General features: G+C 46.0%; 3 protein-coding genes across 5 annotated transcripts in view; all 3 read right to left on the reverse strand.

The window, feature by feature from the left end:
- The window catches only part of sqstm1 (sequestosome 1), a 7,669-nt gene extending 6,909 nt beyond the window's left edge, over positions 1-760 (reverse strand). Inside the window, exon 1 of the mRNA XM_063881577.1 lies at positions 541-760. The gene's annotated coding sequence lies outside the window, so the exon portion shown is untranslated. The remainder of the gene's footprint in view (positions 1-540) is intronic.
- A 629-nt stretch (positions 761-1,389) lies between these two features.
- Positions 1,390-8,221, reverse strand: rnf4 (ring finger protein 4). Of its 3 annotated transcripts, XM_063880619.1 has the most exons (9): positions 8,005-8,219; positions 7,656-7,725; positions 7,111-7,140; positions 6,708-6,903; positions 5,071-5,147; positions 4,949-4,961; positions 4,726-4,840; positions 1,833-1,884; positions 1,390-1,741 (listed from the first exon to the last, which is right to left on the reverse strand). In XM_063880619.1, the coding sequence occupies exons 3-9, from the start codon at positions 7,123-7,125 to the stop codon at positions 1,592-1,594; spliced, it is 618 nt and encodes a 205-aa protein (XP_063736689.1). In that variant the 5' UTR covers positions 7,126-7,140; positions 7,656-7,725; positions 8,005-8,219; the 3' UTR covers positions 1,390-1,591. The 3 variants fall into 3 exon arrangements, with proteins under 3 accessions (XP_063736689.1, XP_063736688.1, XP_063736690.1); XM_063880618.1 differs by lacking the exon at positions 7,656-7,725 and having other exon boundaries at positions 8,005-8,221; XM_063880620.1 differs by lacking the exons at positions 6,708-6,903; positions 7,111-7,140; positions 7,656-7,725.
- A 4,744-nt stretch (positions 8,222-12,965) lies between these two features.
- Positions 12,966-16,836, reverse strand: selenot2 (selenoprotein T, 2). Its single transcript, XM_063880533.1, has 6 exons — positions 16,576-16,836; positions 16,121-16,231; positions 15,483-15,609; positions 14,936-15,023; positions 14,700-14,825; positions 12,966-13,306 (listed from the first exon to the last, which is right to left on the reverse strand). The coding sequence occupies exons 1-5, from the start codon at positions 16,776-16,778 to the stop codon at positions 14,707-14,709; spliced, it is 648 nt and encodes a 215-aa protein (XP_063736603.1). The 5' UTR covers positions 16,779-16,836; the 3' UTR covers positions 12,966-13,306; positions 14,700-14,706.
- Between the last annotated feature and the right edge of the window lie 438 nt (positions 16,837-17,274).

The following is a 17,274-nucleotide window of genomic DNA, read 5'->3' on the forward strand; positions in this document are numbered from 1 at the left end:
TACTCAAGTACAAGATCTGAGTACTTCTACTTTACTCAAGTACAAGACCTGAGTACTTCTACTTTACTCAAGTACAAGACCTGAGTACTTCTACTTTACTCAAGTACAAGACCTGAATACTTCTACTTTACTCAAGTACAAGACCTGAGTACTTCTACTTTTACTCAAGTACAAGATCTGAGCACTTCTACTTTACTCAAGTACAAGACCTGAGTACTTCTACTTTTACTCAAGTACAAGACCTGAGTACTTCTACTTTTACTCAAGTACAAGACCTGAGTACTTCTACTTTACTCAAGTACAAGACCTGAGTACTTCTACTTTACTCAAGTACAAGACCTGAATACTTCTACTTTACTCAAGTACAAGACCTGAGTACTTCTACTTTTACTCAAGTACAAGACCTGAGTACTTCTACTTTACTCAAGTACAAGACCTGAGTACTTCTACTTTTACTCAAGTACAAGACCTGAGTACTTCTACTTGAGTAAAGTAGAAGTACTCAGGTCTGGTATTTCTTCCTGCGCCAGTCAGACTTACTTTAGATCCAGACTCGGGTTTTCCTCTCAGGAACTGTGTGGGTTTAGACTCCTCTCGGTTCCAGGTTTTAGACTCCAGACTAGCTTTGGACTCTTCTTTTCTCGGAACCAGTTTGTGGGTTTAAGACTCACGGAGGAACTCAAAGAACCAGCTCGTGTCGCAGCTTTTATCCTTTCCACGTCCTTAATGTTTACTTCCGCGATCATCGTCACCGTTTTGTCAGGAGGTAAATATTGACATGGCCTGTGATTGGTCTACAGACGGAGTCCCGCCTAGGCAACCAATGAGATGCAGAGGAATGACGACGCACTTTCCAATGAGGGACTTTCCCCCGAGACACCTGATTATTCAGGTTCCCCCGGAATAAAGAGAAAACGCTGCGTCATTGTTATAAAACAGTAACGTTTGCATTCAAACCACAGCTTCTTATTAAAGACCGAATTATTCAACCTGTTTACTTCTTCAATCACTGACTCAGCAGATATTCGCGTAGAGTTTTTATTAGATCAATAATATGATGAACAGCTTCATCAAATAAAACACATGTTTATAAAGTCTTTGGTGGCTTTAAGGTGTTGTTCATTCAGGTGTTTGCCCTGTGTTGCTCAGCTGTGACATCAGCAGCAGCTGACGCTGACTCATGGTCTGCTGACCATGACTTGTGAGCTGTAGTCCTCATCAGCTCAGAAGAACTACAGGGTGTGACAGCCCAGAATGCATCTCTGTGACTGTCAGCTCTGAGGTGTTTCTCTCATGTCAGAAGTTTTACATATTTGATAAACTTATATTATTAGTAATACTTTATACACGACATGCTTTCTTTGGATCGGAACAGAATAAACTCAAAGACAGAATCCATCAGAATTTATTTGTACATACACACCCTTTATAACAATACAAAAGAAATTAAAATCAAACCAAGTCAATAAATCAATAATGAATGAAAACTCCGTAACTGAACTCATCACTGGAAAGGTGTAGTTCCTAGAACAAAAACTACAGTCACTGAGGATGTCACAGTGATGTCATGGGTAGGGGGGACCTGATGATGTCACACATAGAGGGGGTGGTACTGGCGGGGGGTCAGTTTCTTCCTGCAGTTGGGGCAGGTGTGAGATGATCTCAGAGCATCTCTCAGACATTGGCTGCAGAACACGTGACCACATTTCGTAGAAACAACCAATCGGCCGCTGTCGACTATCTGTGGAGGAGAACAAGCAGCCAATCAGGACACAGGATTCTACCTGCTGTCCAGCTGAGTCACAGGTGTGTCACATATGTTTGAGCCTCACCTCCGAGTACAAGTCGAGACAGACAGGACAGCTGATCATCCCCGGAGCCGACCTGAAAAACACAGGGTCCGGCTATTACCTGGCTGTGGTTTATAGGAATCAGTCTATTACCTGGCTGTGGTTTATAGGAATCAGTCTATTACCTGGCTGTGGTTTATAGGAATCAGTCTATTACCTGGCTGTGGTTTATAGGGATCAGTCTATTACCTGGCTGTGGTTTATAGGAATCAGTCTATTACCTGGCTGTGGTTTATAGGAATCAGTCTATTACCTGGCTGTGGTTTATAGGAATCAGTCTATTACCTGGCTGTGGTTTATAGGAATCAGTCTATTACCTGGCTGTGGTTTATAGGAATCAGTCTATTACCTAGCTGTGGATTATAGGAATCAGTCTATTACCTGGCTGTGGTTTATAGGAATCAGTCTATTACCTGGCTGTGGTTTATAGGAATCAGTCTATTACCTAGCTGTGGATTATAGGGATCAGTCTATTACCTGGCTGTGGATTATAGGGGTCAGTCTATTACCTGGCTGTGGATTATAGGGGTCAGTCTATTACCTGGCTGTGGATTATAGGGATCAGTCTATTACCTGGCTGTGGTTTATAGGAATCAGTCTATTACCTGGCTGTGGTTTATAGGAATCAGTCTATTACCTAGCTGTGGATTATAGGGATCAGTCTATTACCTGGCTGTGGATTATAGGGATCAGTCTATTACCTAGCTGTGGTTTATAGGAATCAGTCTATTACCTGGCTGTGGATTATAGGGGTCAGTCTATTACCTGGCTGTGGTTTATAGGAATCAGTCTATTACCTGGCTGTGGTTTATAGGAATCAGTCTATTACCTGGCTGTGGTTTATAGGAATCAGTCTATTACCTGGCTGTGGTTTATAGGAATCAGTCTATTACCTGGCTGTGGTTTATAGGAATCAGTCTATTACCTAGCTGTGGATTATAGGGATCAGTCTATTACCTAGCTGTGGATTATAGGAATCAGTCTATTACCTGGCTGTGGTTTATAGGAATCAGTCTATTACCTGGCTGTGGTTTATAGGAATCAGTCTATTACCTAGCTGTGGATTATAGGGATCAGTCTATTACCTGGCTGTGGATTATAGGGGTCAGTCTATTACCTGGCTGTGGATTATAGGGGTCAGTCTATTACCTGGCTGTGGATTATAGGGATCAGTCTATTACCTGGCTGTGGTTTATAGGAATCAGTCTATTACCTGGCTGTGGTTTATAGGAATCAGTCTATTACCTAGCTGTGGATTATAGGGATCAGTCTATTACCTGGCTGTGGATTATAGGGATCAGTCTATTACCTAGCTGTGGTTTATAGGAATCAGTCTATTACCTGGCTGTGGATTATAGGGGTCAGTCTATTACCTGGCTGTGGTTTATAGGAATCAGTCTATTACCTGGCTGTGGTTTATAGGAATCAGTCTATTACCTGGCTGTGGTTTATAGGAATCAGTCTATTACCTGGCTGTGGTTTATAGGAATCAGTCTATTACCTGGCTGTGGTTTATAGGAATCAGTCTATTACCTGGCTGTGGTTTATAGGAATCAGTCTATTACCTGGCTGTGGATTATAGGGATCAGTCTATTACCTGGCTGTGGATTATAGGGGTCAGTCTATTACCTGGCTGTGGTTTATAGGAATCAGTCTATTACCTGGCTGTGGTTTATAGGAATCAGTCTATTACCTGGCTGTGGTTTATAGGAATCAGTCTATTACCTGGCTGTGGTTTATAGGAATCAGTCTATTACCTGGCTGTGGTTTATAGGAATCAGTCTATTACCTGGCTGTGGTTTATAGGAATCAGTCTATTACCTAGCTGTGGTTTATAGGAATCAGTCTATTACCTGGCTGTGGTTTATAGGAATCAGTCTATTACCTGGCTGTGGTTTATAGGAATCAGTCTATTACCTGGCTGTGGTTTATAGGAATCAGTCTATTACCTAGCTGTGGATTATAGGGGTCAGTCTATTACCTGGCTGTGGATTATAGGGGTCAGTCTATTACCTAGCTGTGGATTATAGGGATCAGTCTATTACCTGGCTGTGGATTATAGGGGTCAGTCTATTACCTGGCTGTGGTTTATAGGAATCAGTCTATTACCTGGCTGTGGTTTATAGGAATCAGTCTATTACCTAGCTGTGGATTATAGGGATCAGTCTATTACCTGGCTGTGGATTATAGGGGTCAGTCTATTACCTAGCTGTGGTTTATAGGAATCAGTCTATTACCTGGCTGTGGATTATAGGGGTCAGTCTATTACCTGGCTGTGGTTTATAGGAATCAGTCTATTACCTGGCTGTGGTTTATAGGGATCAGTCTATTACCTGGCTGTGGTTTATAGGAATCAGTCTATTACCTAGCTGTGGATTATAGGGATCAGTCTATTACCTGGCTGTGGATTATAGGGGTCAGTCTATTACCTGGCTGTGGATTATAGGGATCAGTCTATTACCTGGCTGTGGTTTATATGGATCAGTCTATTACCTGGCTGTGGTTTATAGGGATCAGTCTATTACCTGGCTGTGGTTTATAGGGATCAGTCCACTTCCTGAGGTTTTTAGGGATCAGTCACTTAGGGTGTACTCACCTTTGTTGCAGCGGGTTAGACATTAATGGCTGTGTTGAGTTATTTTGAGGGCTCAGCAAATGTACCCTGTTATCCCAGCTGTACACTGACTACTCTACTCTGGATCAGAGGGTCATCTCTTCAGGGTTGTCCCAGGAGAAGATATAATAACATATCTACACAAAGGGGAGGGGGTATATTAATGTATGTATGTATGTATGTATGTATGTATGCACACATGTACCTGAATGGGCCAGCCCGGCCTGGCTTTGATAATGTTAGCACAGGTCAGTCTATTACCTGGAGGAGCTGATGGTCTGTTGACAGGGCATTACTGCAGTGGTGGGGGGGGGCGCCTCTTCATCACTGCTGACAACATAACTCTCACCGGGGGGGCCACTGCGGTTCTGAGGACCTGATGGAAAATACAAAGAAATGGTGGACTGTTCCTTTAATTCCTCTGAAAAGGTGAAACCTAATCAAAGTTAAATGACACATCATTGAAATAATTCCACAGCTTTACCTTCGTCCACCAGCTGGAGGCAGCAGCAGGAGAAAGGAAGAAGATTTATTCAGGATGTTGATCTGTTCTTTTGAACTGTTTCTTTGTGAGTAGGGTGTGTGTGTGTTTGTGTGTGTAGTCACCAGCACAGAGTCGTTGTGTGTCAGGTCGACCACAGCCTCCCCGCCCTCACGAGTGAGATCCACCACCTCCTCCACACCTGAATGAACAGCACTTCCTGTTTATCATCAACTCCTGTTTAATATCAACCCCCACCTTGAATAAACAAACACGTCAAACCAGAAAAAAACATACCCTGACATGAGTCAGCATTATGAGTCCTGAACCCTGGCATGAGTCAGCATTATGAGTCCTGAACCCTGGCATATGAGTCAGCATTATGAGTCCTGAACCCTGGCATGAGTCAGCATTATGAGTTCTAACACCCTGACACGAGTCAGCATTATGAGTCCTGAACCCTGGCATGAGTCAGCATTATGAGTTCTAACAACCTGACACGAGTCAGCATTATGAGTCCTAACACCCTGACATGAGTCAGCGTTGTGAGTCCTGAACCCTGACATGAGTCAGCATTATGAGTCCTGAACCCTGACATGAGTCAGCATTATGAGTCCGGAACCCTGGCATGAGTCAGCATTATGAGTCCTGAACCCTGGCATGAGTCAGCATTATGAGTTCTAACAACCTGACATGAGTCAGCACCATGAGTCCTAACACCCTGACATGAGTCAGCATTATGAGTCCTAACACCCTGACATGAGTCAGCATAATGAGTCCTGAATCCTGGCATATGAGTCAGCATTATGAGTCCTGAACCCTGACATGAGTCAGCATTATGAGTCCGGAACCCTGGCATGAGTCAGCATTATGAGTCCTGAACCCTGGCATGAGTCAGCATTATGAGTCCTTAACCCTGGCATGAGTCAGCATTATGAGTCCTGAACCCTGGCATATGAGTCAGCATTATGAGTCCTGAACCCTGGCATGAGTCAGCATTATGAGTCCTGAACCCTGGCATGAGTCAGCATTATGAGTTCTAACAACCTGACACGAGTCAGCATTATGAGTCCTAACACCCTGACATGAGTCAGCGTTGTGAGTCCTGAACCCTGACATGAGTCAGCATTATGAGTCCGGAACCCTGGCATGAGTCAGCATTATGAGTCCTGAACCCTGGCATGAGTCAGCATTATGAGTTCTAACAACCTGACATGAGTCAGCATTATGAGTTCTAACAACCTGACATGAGTCAGCGTTGTGAGTCCTGAACCCTGACATGAGTCAGCATTATGAGTCCTGAACCCTGACATGAGTCAGCATCATGAGTCCTAACACCCTGACATGAGTCAGCATCATGAGTCCTTACACCCTGACATGAGTCAGCATCATGAGTCCTAACATCCGACAGAACTGTTTAAAAATGGTTTGTACTGAAGCAAACTACAAGATGATCACCATATCCAGGGTGTCATCTGGTGGTGAAGGTCGGAATAGAATAGATGGTCGATCAGCTGCGAACTATCTTTTCATAGGTTTCCTGACGTTTTAGCGTAAGATGTATTAACCTTAGGGTCATTTTCACCTCAAGGCTCCGTTAGCCTGAACGTAGTGATTCAGATAACGTAACTGTTACACTGTACACCATCACTGACTGCCAACCACAGACACATTAATAACTCACTGGAATGGATCATTGGGTTTCATTTGCAATTAAAAGACTTATCATGTGATAATATAATATATAGTTCTTGGTACTGACCGTCCTCCATCACGTCGATGGTCTCAGTGGGGGGGGCAGCGTCACCATCAGACCTGCTAACGTCACCTGCTATGCTAGCTTCTCTGTTAGCCACAGTGTTAGCATTGGATGGTATCCTAGCGTTAGCTCGTCTGACGGTCTTGGTGCTGAGTCTGGGAACCGGAGCACTTCCTGTTCCTGTGCACCTCCTCTTCCTCTACACACACACACACACACACACACACACACACACACACACACACACACACACACACACACACACACACACACACACACACACACACACACACACACACACACACACACACACACACACACACACACACACACACACATTACCACACACTAAAAGACTGATTAATGAGGCTCTGAACTAATCACAAATAAAGAGAAGAAGACTTACTACAGGGCTGCTCATATCAGAGAAGAAGACCTGCGGACACACACACACACACACACACACACACACACACACACACACACACACACACACACACACACACACACACACACACACACTATATAATAGCTAGCAGTTGAATGATCATTACCAGATGGTCTGTTGTGTTTTAACCGAGGGCCACACAACCCTCACTATGCTGACTCAGTGGAGGTGCAGGGGCCCTCACTATGCTGACTCAGTGGAGGTGCAGGGGCCCTCACTATGCTGACTCAGTGGAGGTGCAGGGGCCTTCACTATGCTGACTCACAGGTGGAGGTGCAGGGGCCTTCACTATGCTGACTCACAGGTGGAGGTGCAGGGGCCTTCACTATGCTGACTCAGTGGAGGTGCAGGGGCCTTCACTATGCTGACTCAGTGGAGGTGCAGGGGCCCTCACTATGCTGACTCAGTGGAGGTGCAGGGGCCCTCACTATGCTGACTCAGTGCAGGGGCCCTCACTATGCTGACTCAGTGGAGGTGCAGGGGCCCTCACTATGCTGACTCACAGATGGCCCTCCATAGGGTTTACTTCACAGAAAGGGTTGCAGCTCATCCCTGAGAGCAGGAGCCTCCGGTCTATAACATGGGGAAATACGAAGGGTCTGTTTCCGGGTTCTTGTGAATACGTTTTTCAACATGATTTGATGGAAATGTTTTAAACTTGAATTGACTGAATGTAATTTAAACGTGGGTTCATTAACATGTGAAAACTACTGTGTCATTTAATCTAATAATAAAACACAAAATCCATGTGCGGCCGGTTTCTATTATCATATATTTAGAATTAGCAGTTTTAATCAAGCTTACTTTTACTGATTAGCAATTAGCATCACAGTTAGCATTAGCTTCACTCACCTGCTGGTAGTTCGTTCTCGCCGCCAAACATTAAACCCTGAGAGTAACGCTGTATATACACACTGTGAGTCATTAAAACCCGAGCCTCTATATGTATTAATATAATTATTATATTGTAGATCAACTTAGTCTGTGGAGTAAATGGCTGAAGCTAATGCTAGCATAACCACCGGCTTCTTATTCTTCTTCTACTGCTCCGGAAGTAGTAAGAGGATAGTCAGCGCCACTACAGGCCACGTTGAGAACTACAGAACACTTTATATATTAAGATGAGATAAAGACAAGATGTACTTTATTGCTCCCAAATTGGGAGTTGTTTTCATTATTTTATACTATGCATGTGTTTATTATTGTATACCATATTTCATCATTATACAGTTATATTAATTTTACCCATGCTCAAATACACTAAATGATAATTCTCAGTTCCAAATTCTCAGGCCTTAATATAAGATAAGATAAGATAAGATTCAACTTTATTGTCATTGCACAGAGTACAAGTACTAGGACAACGAAATGCGGTCTCTGCATTTGACCCATCCTAGTGTTAGGAGCAGTGGGCTGCCATTATGTACGGCGCCCGGGGAGCAGTGTAGGTAACCAGTGTCTTGCTCAGGGACACCACGGTGGCACTTGGTCTTTCGGGGACTTGAACTGGTGACCTTCCAGTTCCCAGGCCAAGCCCCTATGGACTTTGCCACCACCGCCCATATGAAGTTGGCCCCCCCTTTGCAGCTGTAAAAGCCCTCACTCTTCTGGGAAGGCTTTCCACAAGGTGTTGGAGTGTTTCTGAGGAAACCAGTCATCCAGGAGAGCATTATGAGGTCAGACCCTGATGTGGGATGAGAGGCTCTCCGGTCCAGTTCATCCCAAAGGTGTTCAGTGGGGTTGAGGTCAGGGATCTTTATGGACCTTGCTTTGTGCACTGGGGCACTGTCATGCTGGAACAGAAGCGGGCCTTCAGGTAACGTTCTCCTGGCATCCCCAGACCCAGACTGGTCCATCAGACTGCCGGATAGAAAAGCTGATTTGTCCCTCCACAGAACCCGTCTCCACTGCTCCAGAGTCCAGTGGCGGCGTGCTGTACACCGCTCCATCAGTGCTTGGCATCATGCTCGGTGATTTAAGGCTTGCATGCAGCTGCTCGACCATGAAGCTCCGGCTTAGTTCTGGTCCTGACACTAATACAGAGCTGGTTTGGAGCTCTGCAGGTACTGAGTCAGCAGAGCTTTGCATATTTTTACGCACTCAGCGCCCCAGCACTCACACCAGAGTTTTAATTTTTCTTTTGTAATTTATATTTCTCTTCATACTGTGAATGTGTATTGTCATTCTGCCTGTATTCCACGAGTACTGTGTGAGTTTCTTCTTCTGCTGCTGCATTCTCTACGGGGATTATAACTATTATTACCTCTTTATTATAGAAGACACTAGGGCTGACCTCCAATATTCGACTATTCGACGATTCGATTCGGAGAGGTCTGATTGGACTATGAACCTCGTAGTCGAATCTTCGTAAAATGTTGTTATACAACAAAGACCATACCATTCTGACTATATGGGGTGCCCGCGGCTGCCGAGCATTAATTGTTACATAGAATGTCTTTTTTGTTGTATAAAAGCCTATTTTAATGCAAAACCTGTGTATTTTATGTTAATAAAGAGTTCCAATGATTTGTTCGTTTGAATGGTAGTCTTAGCTTACGGTATTAATAAATCACACCCACTGCAGTTGCGCAATCCAAATGAGCGCAGGTGAGCAGCACACAGGACCGTTAGTGTTTACGGATTTATTGGCTCACAATGGCTAAAAAAAAGACACCAAAAGTGTGGAACTATTTTGAAAAGGTTAAAGATGACCCGAAGAAAGTGAAGTGTAAGTTGTGTGAGCAGGTTCTTGCATATCACACGACGACAACCAACATGGCATATCATTTGAAGCGGGTAAGGCTTGTTAACTTTACAAACAAACAAACAGTTCTACCACTCTTTTATCAATACAGGCAGTACAATATTATTGTTATATTATTCTATCATTTACAGTTACACCCGCAGTGTCATGACGACAACTCAGCCGGCACGTCTGCATCAGCGGCGGCCCCGAGATGAACGCAAAAAAACTTGATTTGAGACCACCACTTTCAGAGAAGAGAAAAAGGGAAATTACTGAACAGATTGCGGAGTTTGTGGCACTTGATATGAGGCCTGTGCGCATTGTTGAGGGTGGGGGATTTAAAGAACTCATGCGCACACTTGAGCCAGGCTACACCGTCCCTACAAGAGCTACGGTGATGGATATCGTGCACACAAAATATCTATCGACACGGTCAGAGATATACAGGGCAATACAGGACTGTGAAGCTGTCAGTTTCACAACTGATATCTGGACCTCGCTTCAGATGGAGGCTTATCTCACAGTCACATCACATTTCATCCCTGGAGACTGGCGACTTGTTTTAGAAACAAAAAAACACACAGTCACACAGCCGATCACATTGCACGAGAACTGACGGAGATAATTTGCGAGTGGGACATTCCAAGTACTGTGGTGTATTAAATCTGGAGATATATCAGGGCAGATACTCCCTGAGGTCAGAGGAAGGTTGGGTGGAAGAAGAGTGAAAAACAACACCTGGAATACGTTAAAGACGCCCTAGGTCACCGAGTGGGGCATACAAAGTTAGGGCCTAGGCGGTATAGTAAATCAGTTCATATAGGCCTACAGTTGTTTACTCCCTGAGGTCATAGAGAGTGCAGAGAGGGATGTGGTACAACAGGAGGTTGTAGAACAAACCTCTGGACTACGTCAGAAGACCTCCAGGGATGAGTAAGACAAAGACTAACGTATATCTCACCTTATTTGGGTACACATCCTCATAGAACATCGCATTTTGACACACCCACATTTCTCCTATAAAGTGTATGCACAAAGACTGTTCGGGGACTTCCACAATTGGCTCTCCCGCATCGCCCGTGTTGGTGTCTGATACTATGCTGTTGTAATAAACCTTATTATATACAAGCTGGTGTCTCCGGAGACTTCTTCATCATCTTCACAAACATCGTTACAAGATATACTTCAGTACCAAGATCGTTTCTGTGGTGCATGACAACGCAGCAAACATGTTTGCAACAACCAGTTGGTCCAGCAGCCCTCCTGGGGAAATATGAAAGGGGTGCGCTGCGCGGGCCACACATTACCACTCTGCATAAACAGCGCTCTGAAGCGGGACCCCATTTGCCGCACTGTTGCTGCTGCAAGGCGCTTGGTTTCTCATTTCAAAAAAAGCGCAAAGGCCACCACAGCACTTCAAGATAAACAGAAACAACAGAATGTTCCTCAGCATAAACTGACGCAGGATGTTGTCACCCGTTGGAACTCTGTTTATTTGATGCTCGATCGCTTGATCGAACAGAAGGGGCCAGTTTCAGCCGTGCTCACAGATGACAGTGTGAGCAAACGGTCCGATCGTGACCTGGAGCTATCCACATCACAGTGGCGCACAGCAGAGGACATTGTCGCTGTTCTTAAACCAATGATCACTCTGACAGAGCTTTTGTCCCAAGAAAATAATGCATCCCTGTCTGCCACTGTCCCCATGCTTATGAATATTACAAAAAGACATGTGGTGGTGCATGCGGACGACAGTCGAACCACAAAGATCATCAAGACTACACTGTCTGAGGAGATGGACAGGCGATGGGAGCTTAAAGGGCCATGGCTGGAAAGAAGTGTCTACATCAGTGCGGCGGTGCTTGAACCACGCTTCAAGAAGCTCTCCTTTCTCTCCGACGACCAAAGGATGAGGCGTATTCAGTGGTGGCAGAACTAGCTGAGAGTCTAACTGACAGGTCTTGCCAGGAGGAAAGTGACACGGTGGATCCTGGGTCGACTGCAAAACAGGACACTGTGATGGCTATGCTGCTGGCCAGTGATGAAGATGAGGAGGAACAGGATGAGACAAGCGAGATGAAGGCCTATTTGAAGGACTTCACTAAATGCACTGGAGGCCCCCTGGAATGTTGGAAGAAAAATGAGGATAGATATCCAAAGTTGTCAAGAGCTGCTAGGAGATTTCACAGCATCCCCTCCACCTCCACGCCCTCAGAGAGGATATTTTCCAAAGCGGGTTTCATTGCCAACAAATCAAGGAGCGCACTTTTCCCAACCAACATGAACAAGCTGGTTTTCCTGGCACACAACCTCAGAAAAATCAGACAATCACAGGTGCAGTAGAACCCTTTTATGTGAAGAAGTGATTTCTTTCTTTTTCTTTTGGGACAATTGTGAATTAAGCCTGAGGCTGCGTGGGGAGCGTCTCTTTCTCTCTCTCTCTTTTTGCTGCATGTGCACTTTCTGAAGCCCATTCGATTCTGACTTTTGTTATGTTTATTTGTCCGTTGTTGTAGAATTGTTTTTATTCAGGCTTATTGTATCTCTAAAAACATTTATGTCATTTTGCACTAGTTCCAGGCTGTTGTGATAAGTTCAATTATTCATTTATTTTATCCCGATTCCCGAGAGTAAACTGTGAATTAAAAGCCAGGTTCTTAGCTGAGCGATAAAGGCACGTTTTGGCGTTGTTGTTTTTGAAGCCATTTTGTTCCGATTTTATGTGAACTGTTGTGATGTTTAATATGCCCAGTTTCGTTCATCTGGCTTTAAATAAATAAAGGTATTTGTTTCACACCTACCATGTTTTTTGAGCTCTTTTGTTTGAAACGGAAAAATATAAAGATCTAGCTATCTGAAAAAAAAAGGTTCGACTATCAGTCGACTACGGCAAAATCTGACGAATCAGATTCGACTATGAAAATCCTTAGTCGAAAACAGCCCTAGAAGACACTCTGCAGATGTATAAAAGATACAACAAATATTTTGTCCGAGTTCATCAGTGGGCGAGTCCAAGTCTCTACAGGGTGTCTCTGTGCCGCTGCATCCAAAAGACTGCCACACACACTCATTTCCTGAATGGTTTTATTGATGTGTGAACAACATCCAGGTCAATAATGATTCAGCATGATCACACACACACACACAGACACACACACACACCTTTCCAGGTTGCGTGAAGCTAACAGTGGTACCGTGCTTTTATTCTGAAAGAACCTCCAGCTAAATAAATACAACTGAAGGGGGGGCATAGCAGTCAGGCTGATTCGGCTGACAGGTGCCTTCTGGATAATGTAGTGATGAGCAGGGACCAGGGAAGCTGGGTTCTGAGGCGGGACATCCGGTCGGGCCCGCAGAGAGCTTTAAGGCCAGACCTTCATAAACGCCTGAACACAACACCTGGGATACCTGAAAGACACACAGGTGAGAGACACACAGGTGAGAGACACACAGGTGAGAGACACACACAGGGGAGAGACACACAGGGGAGAGACACACAGGGGAGTGACACAAAGGGGAGAGACAGGGGAGCAACACACGGGAGAGACACACAGGGGAGAGACACACAGGGGAGAGACACACAGGGGAGAGACACACAGGTGTGAGGGACACACAGGGGAGAGACACACAGTGGAGAAACACACAGGGGAGAGACACACAGGGGAGAGACACACAGGTGTGAGGGACACACAGGGGAGAGACACACAGCGGAGAGACACACAGGGGAGAGACACACAGGGGAGAGACACACAGGTGTGAGGGACACACAGGGGAGAGACACACAGGGGAGAGACACACAGGGGAGAGACACACAGGTGTGAGGGACACACAGGGGAGAGACACACAGTGGAGAAACACACAGGGGAGAGACACACAGGGGAGAGACACACAGGTGTGAGGGACACACAGGGGAGAGACACACAGCGGAGAGACACACAGGGGAGAGACACACAGGGGAGAGACACACAGGTGTGAGGGACACACAGGGGAGAGACACACAGGGGAGAGACACACAGGGGAGAGACACACAGGTGTGAGGGACACACAGGGGAGAGACACACAGCGGAGAGACACACAGGTGTGAGGGACACACAGGGGAGAGACACACAGGGGAAAGACACACAGCGGAGAGACACACAGGGGAGAGACACACAGGGGAGAGACACACAGGTGTGAGGGACACACAGGGGAGAGACACACAGGGGAGAGACACACAGGTGTGAGGGACACACAGGGGAGAGACACACAGTGGAGAAACACACAGGGGAGAGACACACAGGGGAGAGACACACAGGTGTGAGGGACACACAGGGGAGAGACACACAGCGGAGAGACACACAGGGGAGAGACACACAGGGGAGAGACACACAGGTGTGAGGGACACACAGGGGAGAGACACACAGGGGAGAGACACACAGGGGAGAGACACACAGGGGAGAGACACACAGGTGTGAGGGACACACAGGGGAGAGACACACAGCGGAGAGACACACAGGTGTGAGGGACACACAGGGGAGAGACACACAGGGGAGAGACACACAGCGGAGAGACACACAGGGGAGAGACACACAGGGGAGAGACACACAGGGGAGAGACACACAGGGGAGAGACACACAGGTGTTAAGAGAATATACTGCAGACAGACATTGATGATCACACCAAACTGATAGCTATATTTCATTCTAACCCACTGGAACGGTAAAGACTGTGTGTGTGTGTGTGTGTGTGTGTGTGTGTGTGTGTGTGTGTGTGTGTGTGTGTGTGTGTGTGTGTGTGTGTGTGTGTGTGTGTGTATGTGTACCTGGTCTCTAAGGGGAGGGGACCCTCAGTGGTTCCTGGTTCATCTTCAGGTGTGTGTCGAGGATCTGGAAAATCTCCTGGATGTTTGGGACGTAACCGGACTGAAGCTTCGACCAGACAGGGACGTCTGGGGGGGGGGGGGGGGGGGGGGGGAGCAGAAAACACTGTTACACTCGGCGGAGGAGAGACAGGAAACACTGTTACAATGTAATATTTTTCGGTCCAATCAGATCTCACCATTCAGCGTGACCTCGAAGGCTCCTGTGGACAGGAAGTGAGTCTCCATCATGTTGCAGAGGAAGAACGCCATCAGGCACGAGAACACCTGCACACACATTTCAGTTCTGACTCCGAAGACCTCCAGATCACACTTCTGTCCCTCCGTTTTAAAACTATCAACATTCAGACTTTATTCCTCCTAATGCCGTCTTTCTAACCAAGCTCTGATGTTTTGTCAGACATTGCTCAACATGTAGCCTTTTTCCTTAAATGACTTTTCCTGACAATCCTAACATTCTGAAACCTCAAAGCTTCAGTCTGCAGACCGGCTCAGAGGTTCTGGTTCTTCTCGTAGCTCCAGTCTCTACAGAGTTATTAAGCATGTCCTCATATCATTTTATGGTCATATGTCCTCACATGTCCTCCTGCAGTCACTGACAGAGGATGCTGAGGACCATCTCTGATGAACTCTCTGATCCTGCTAGAGCTGACATGAAGGACTGAGACACCAGGGTTAGAACATGAAGTGGGGGAAAGGGGCGGGCTATATCCAGTGAATTTGTACCTTGTTATCCTGACTCCAGATCCAGAACCTGGGGGTGTCGAGGCCGAGGAACAGAAATGGGTTCTGACCGCTGAGGATCAGCAGCAGGGAGACCAGCTTCAGGTACGAGACCAGGGTACCTACAAACCTGTAGAGACAGACAGGTGAGCTACACACCTGTAGAGACAGACAGGGTACCTACACACCTGTAGAGACAGAAAGGTGAGCTACACACCTGTAGAGACAGACAGGGTACCTACACACCTGTAGAGACAGAAAGGTGAGCTACACACCTGTAGAGACAGAAAGGTGAGCTACACACCTGTAGAGACAGAAAGGTGAGCTACACACCTGTAGAGACAGAAAGGTGAGCTACACACCTGTAGAGACCGACAGGGTACCTACACACCTGTAGAGACAGACAGGGTACCTACACACTTGTAGAGACAGACAGCGTACCTACACACCTGTAGAGACCGACAGGGTACCTACACACCTGTAGAGACCGACAGGGTACCTACACACCTGTAGAGATAGACAGGGTACCTACACACCTGTAGAGATAGACAGGGTACCTACACACTTGTAGAGACAGACAGGGTACCTACACACCTGTAGAGACAGACAGGAGGACAGACCAACAGACAGAAGAGTGTTACCTGTTGAAGGGGGGTGGGGGGTAGTTCTCTCCGAGGATTGTGATGTCAGGGTAAAGCTGGCTGATGGCCCGGGAGTAATCCTGGAACACTTTACTGTATCCTCAGGAGATACTGAACACACACACACACACACACACACACACACACACACACACACACACACACACACACACACACACACACACACACACACACGAAGAGTTAGACAGAAATAAGTAATCTCAAAAGGTAGAACTATAACGTGCACACCAATGAGATAAACTATCAGTCTTTACTTGATTCCACTCCTGGTCTTTAACTGATTAAATGATTAGTATTTCATTGATCAGAGCATGTCTTTCTGTTTCACTTCTCTGTCACAAACCTGTCGTGTGGGCGGGACTTTGAGGGGTGCATCCCCATTGGTTTCTGAGTAGTTGAGTGACAGCCCAGTGCACCACACAGATAACACTCACCAGTACTGGAACCTGAGGCTTGGCCCGGAGTAGAGCGGCTGCTCAGCGGGGATGCGGGGCTCTGAGTCCGGCTCTGAGTCTGAGTAGAGATCGGTGCTTCCGTCCTGCTGAGGGCCCGACCTGCAGAGATAAACATCCCGCAGAGTGAGGAGCGAAAAGAGGACCAGAGCCGAGAGCAGGCCCGACACACTGAACTCAGACATGTTGTCTATCTGTCTGCCAGTCTTTCTGCTTACTGACACACAGTTTCCTGTCTGACTCAGAGAGGGGACGGACCCCACACAGCTTCCTGTCTGACACTTCACAATAAAAGAGCAGAGTGTCTGTGGAGTTTCTCCCCAGGATATCAAATGTGAATAAAACCAAATGCATTTTTACATTTAAAATCCCCTGTCTGTGACCATTATCTCTTACATAAACATTACGAAACATTATGAATAAACTGAATTCTACTGATTTCCTCTTATTTTTTACAACCATTATAACACTCGTGTTTGTGTAGATATATATTCCGTCGATAATTTAAAAATGCAGTAATGAACTGCAAAGGTGTTTCATGCTTTTATTGTGAAAGTTTGGACGTGTATAATGCTTTTATTGTGAAAGTTTGGACGTGTATAATGCTTTTATTGTAAAGGTTTGGTGGTGTGTCATGCTTTTATTGTGGAGGTTTGGTGGTGTGTCATGCTTTTATTGTAA

Source organism: Eleginops maclovinus, chromosome 4, assembly GCF_036324505.1.
Source record: "Eleginops maclovinus isolate JMC-PN-2008 ecotype Puerto Natales chromosome 4, JC_Emac_rtc_rv5, whole genome shotgun sequence".
In the NCBI taxonomy this organism is placed as follows: domain Eukaryota; kingdom Metazoa; phylum Chordata; class Actinopteri; order Perciformes; family Eleginopidae; genus Eleginops; species Eleginops maclovinus.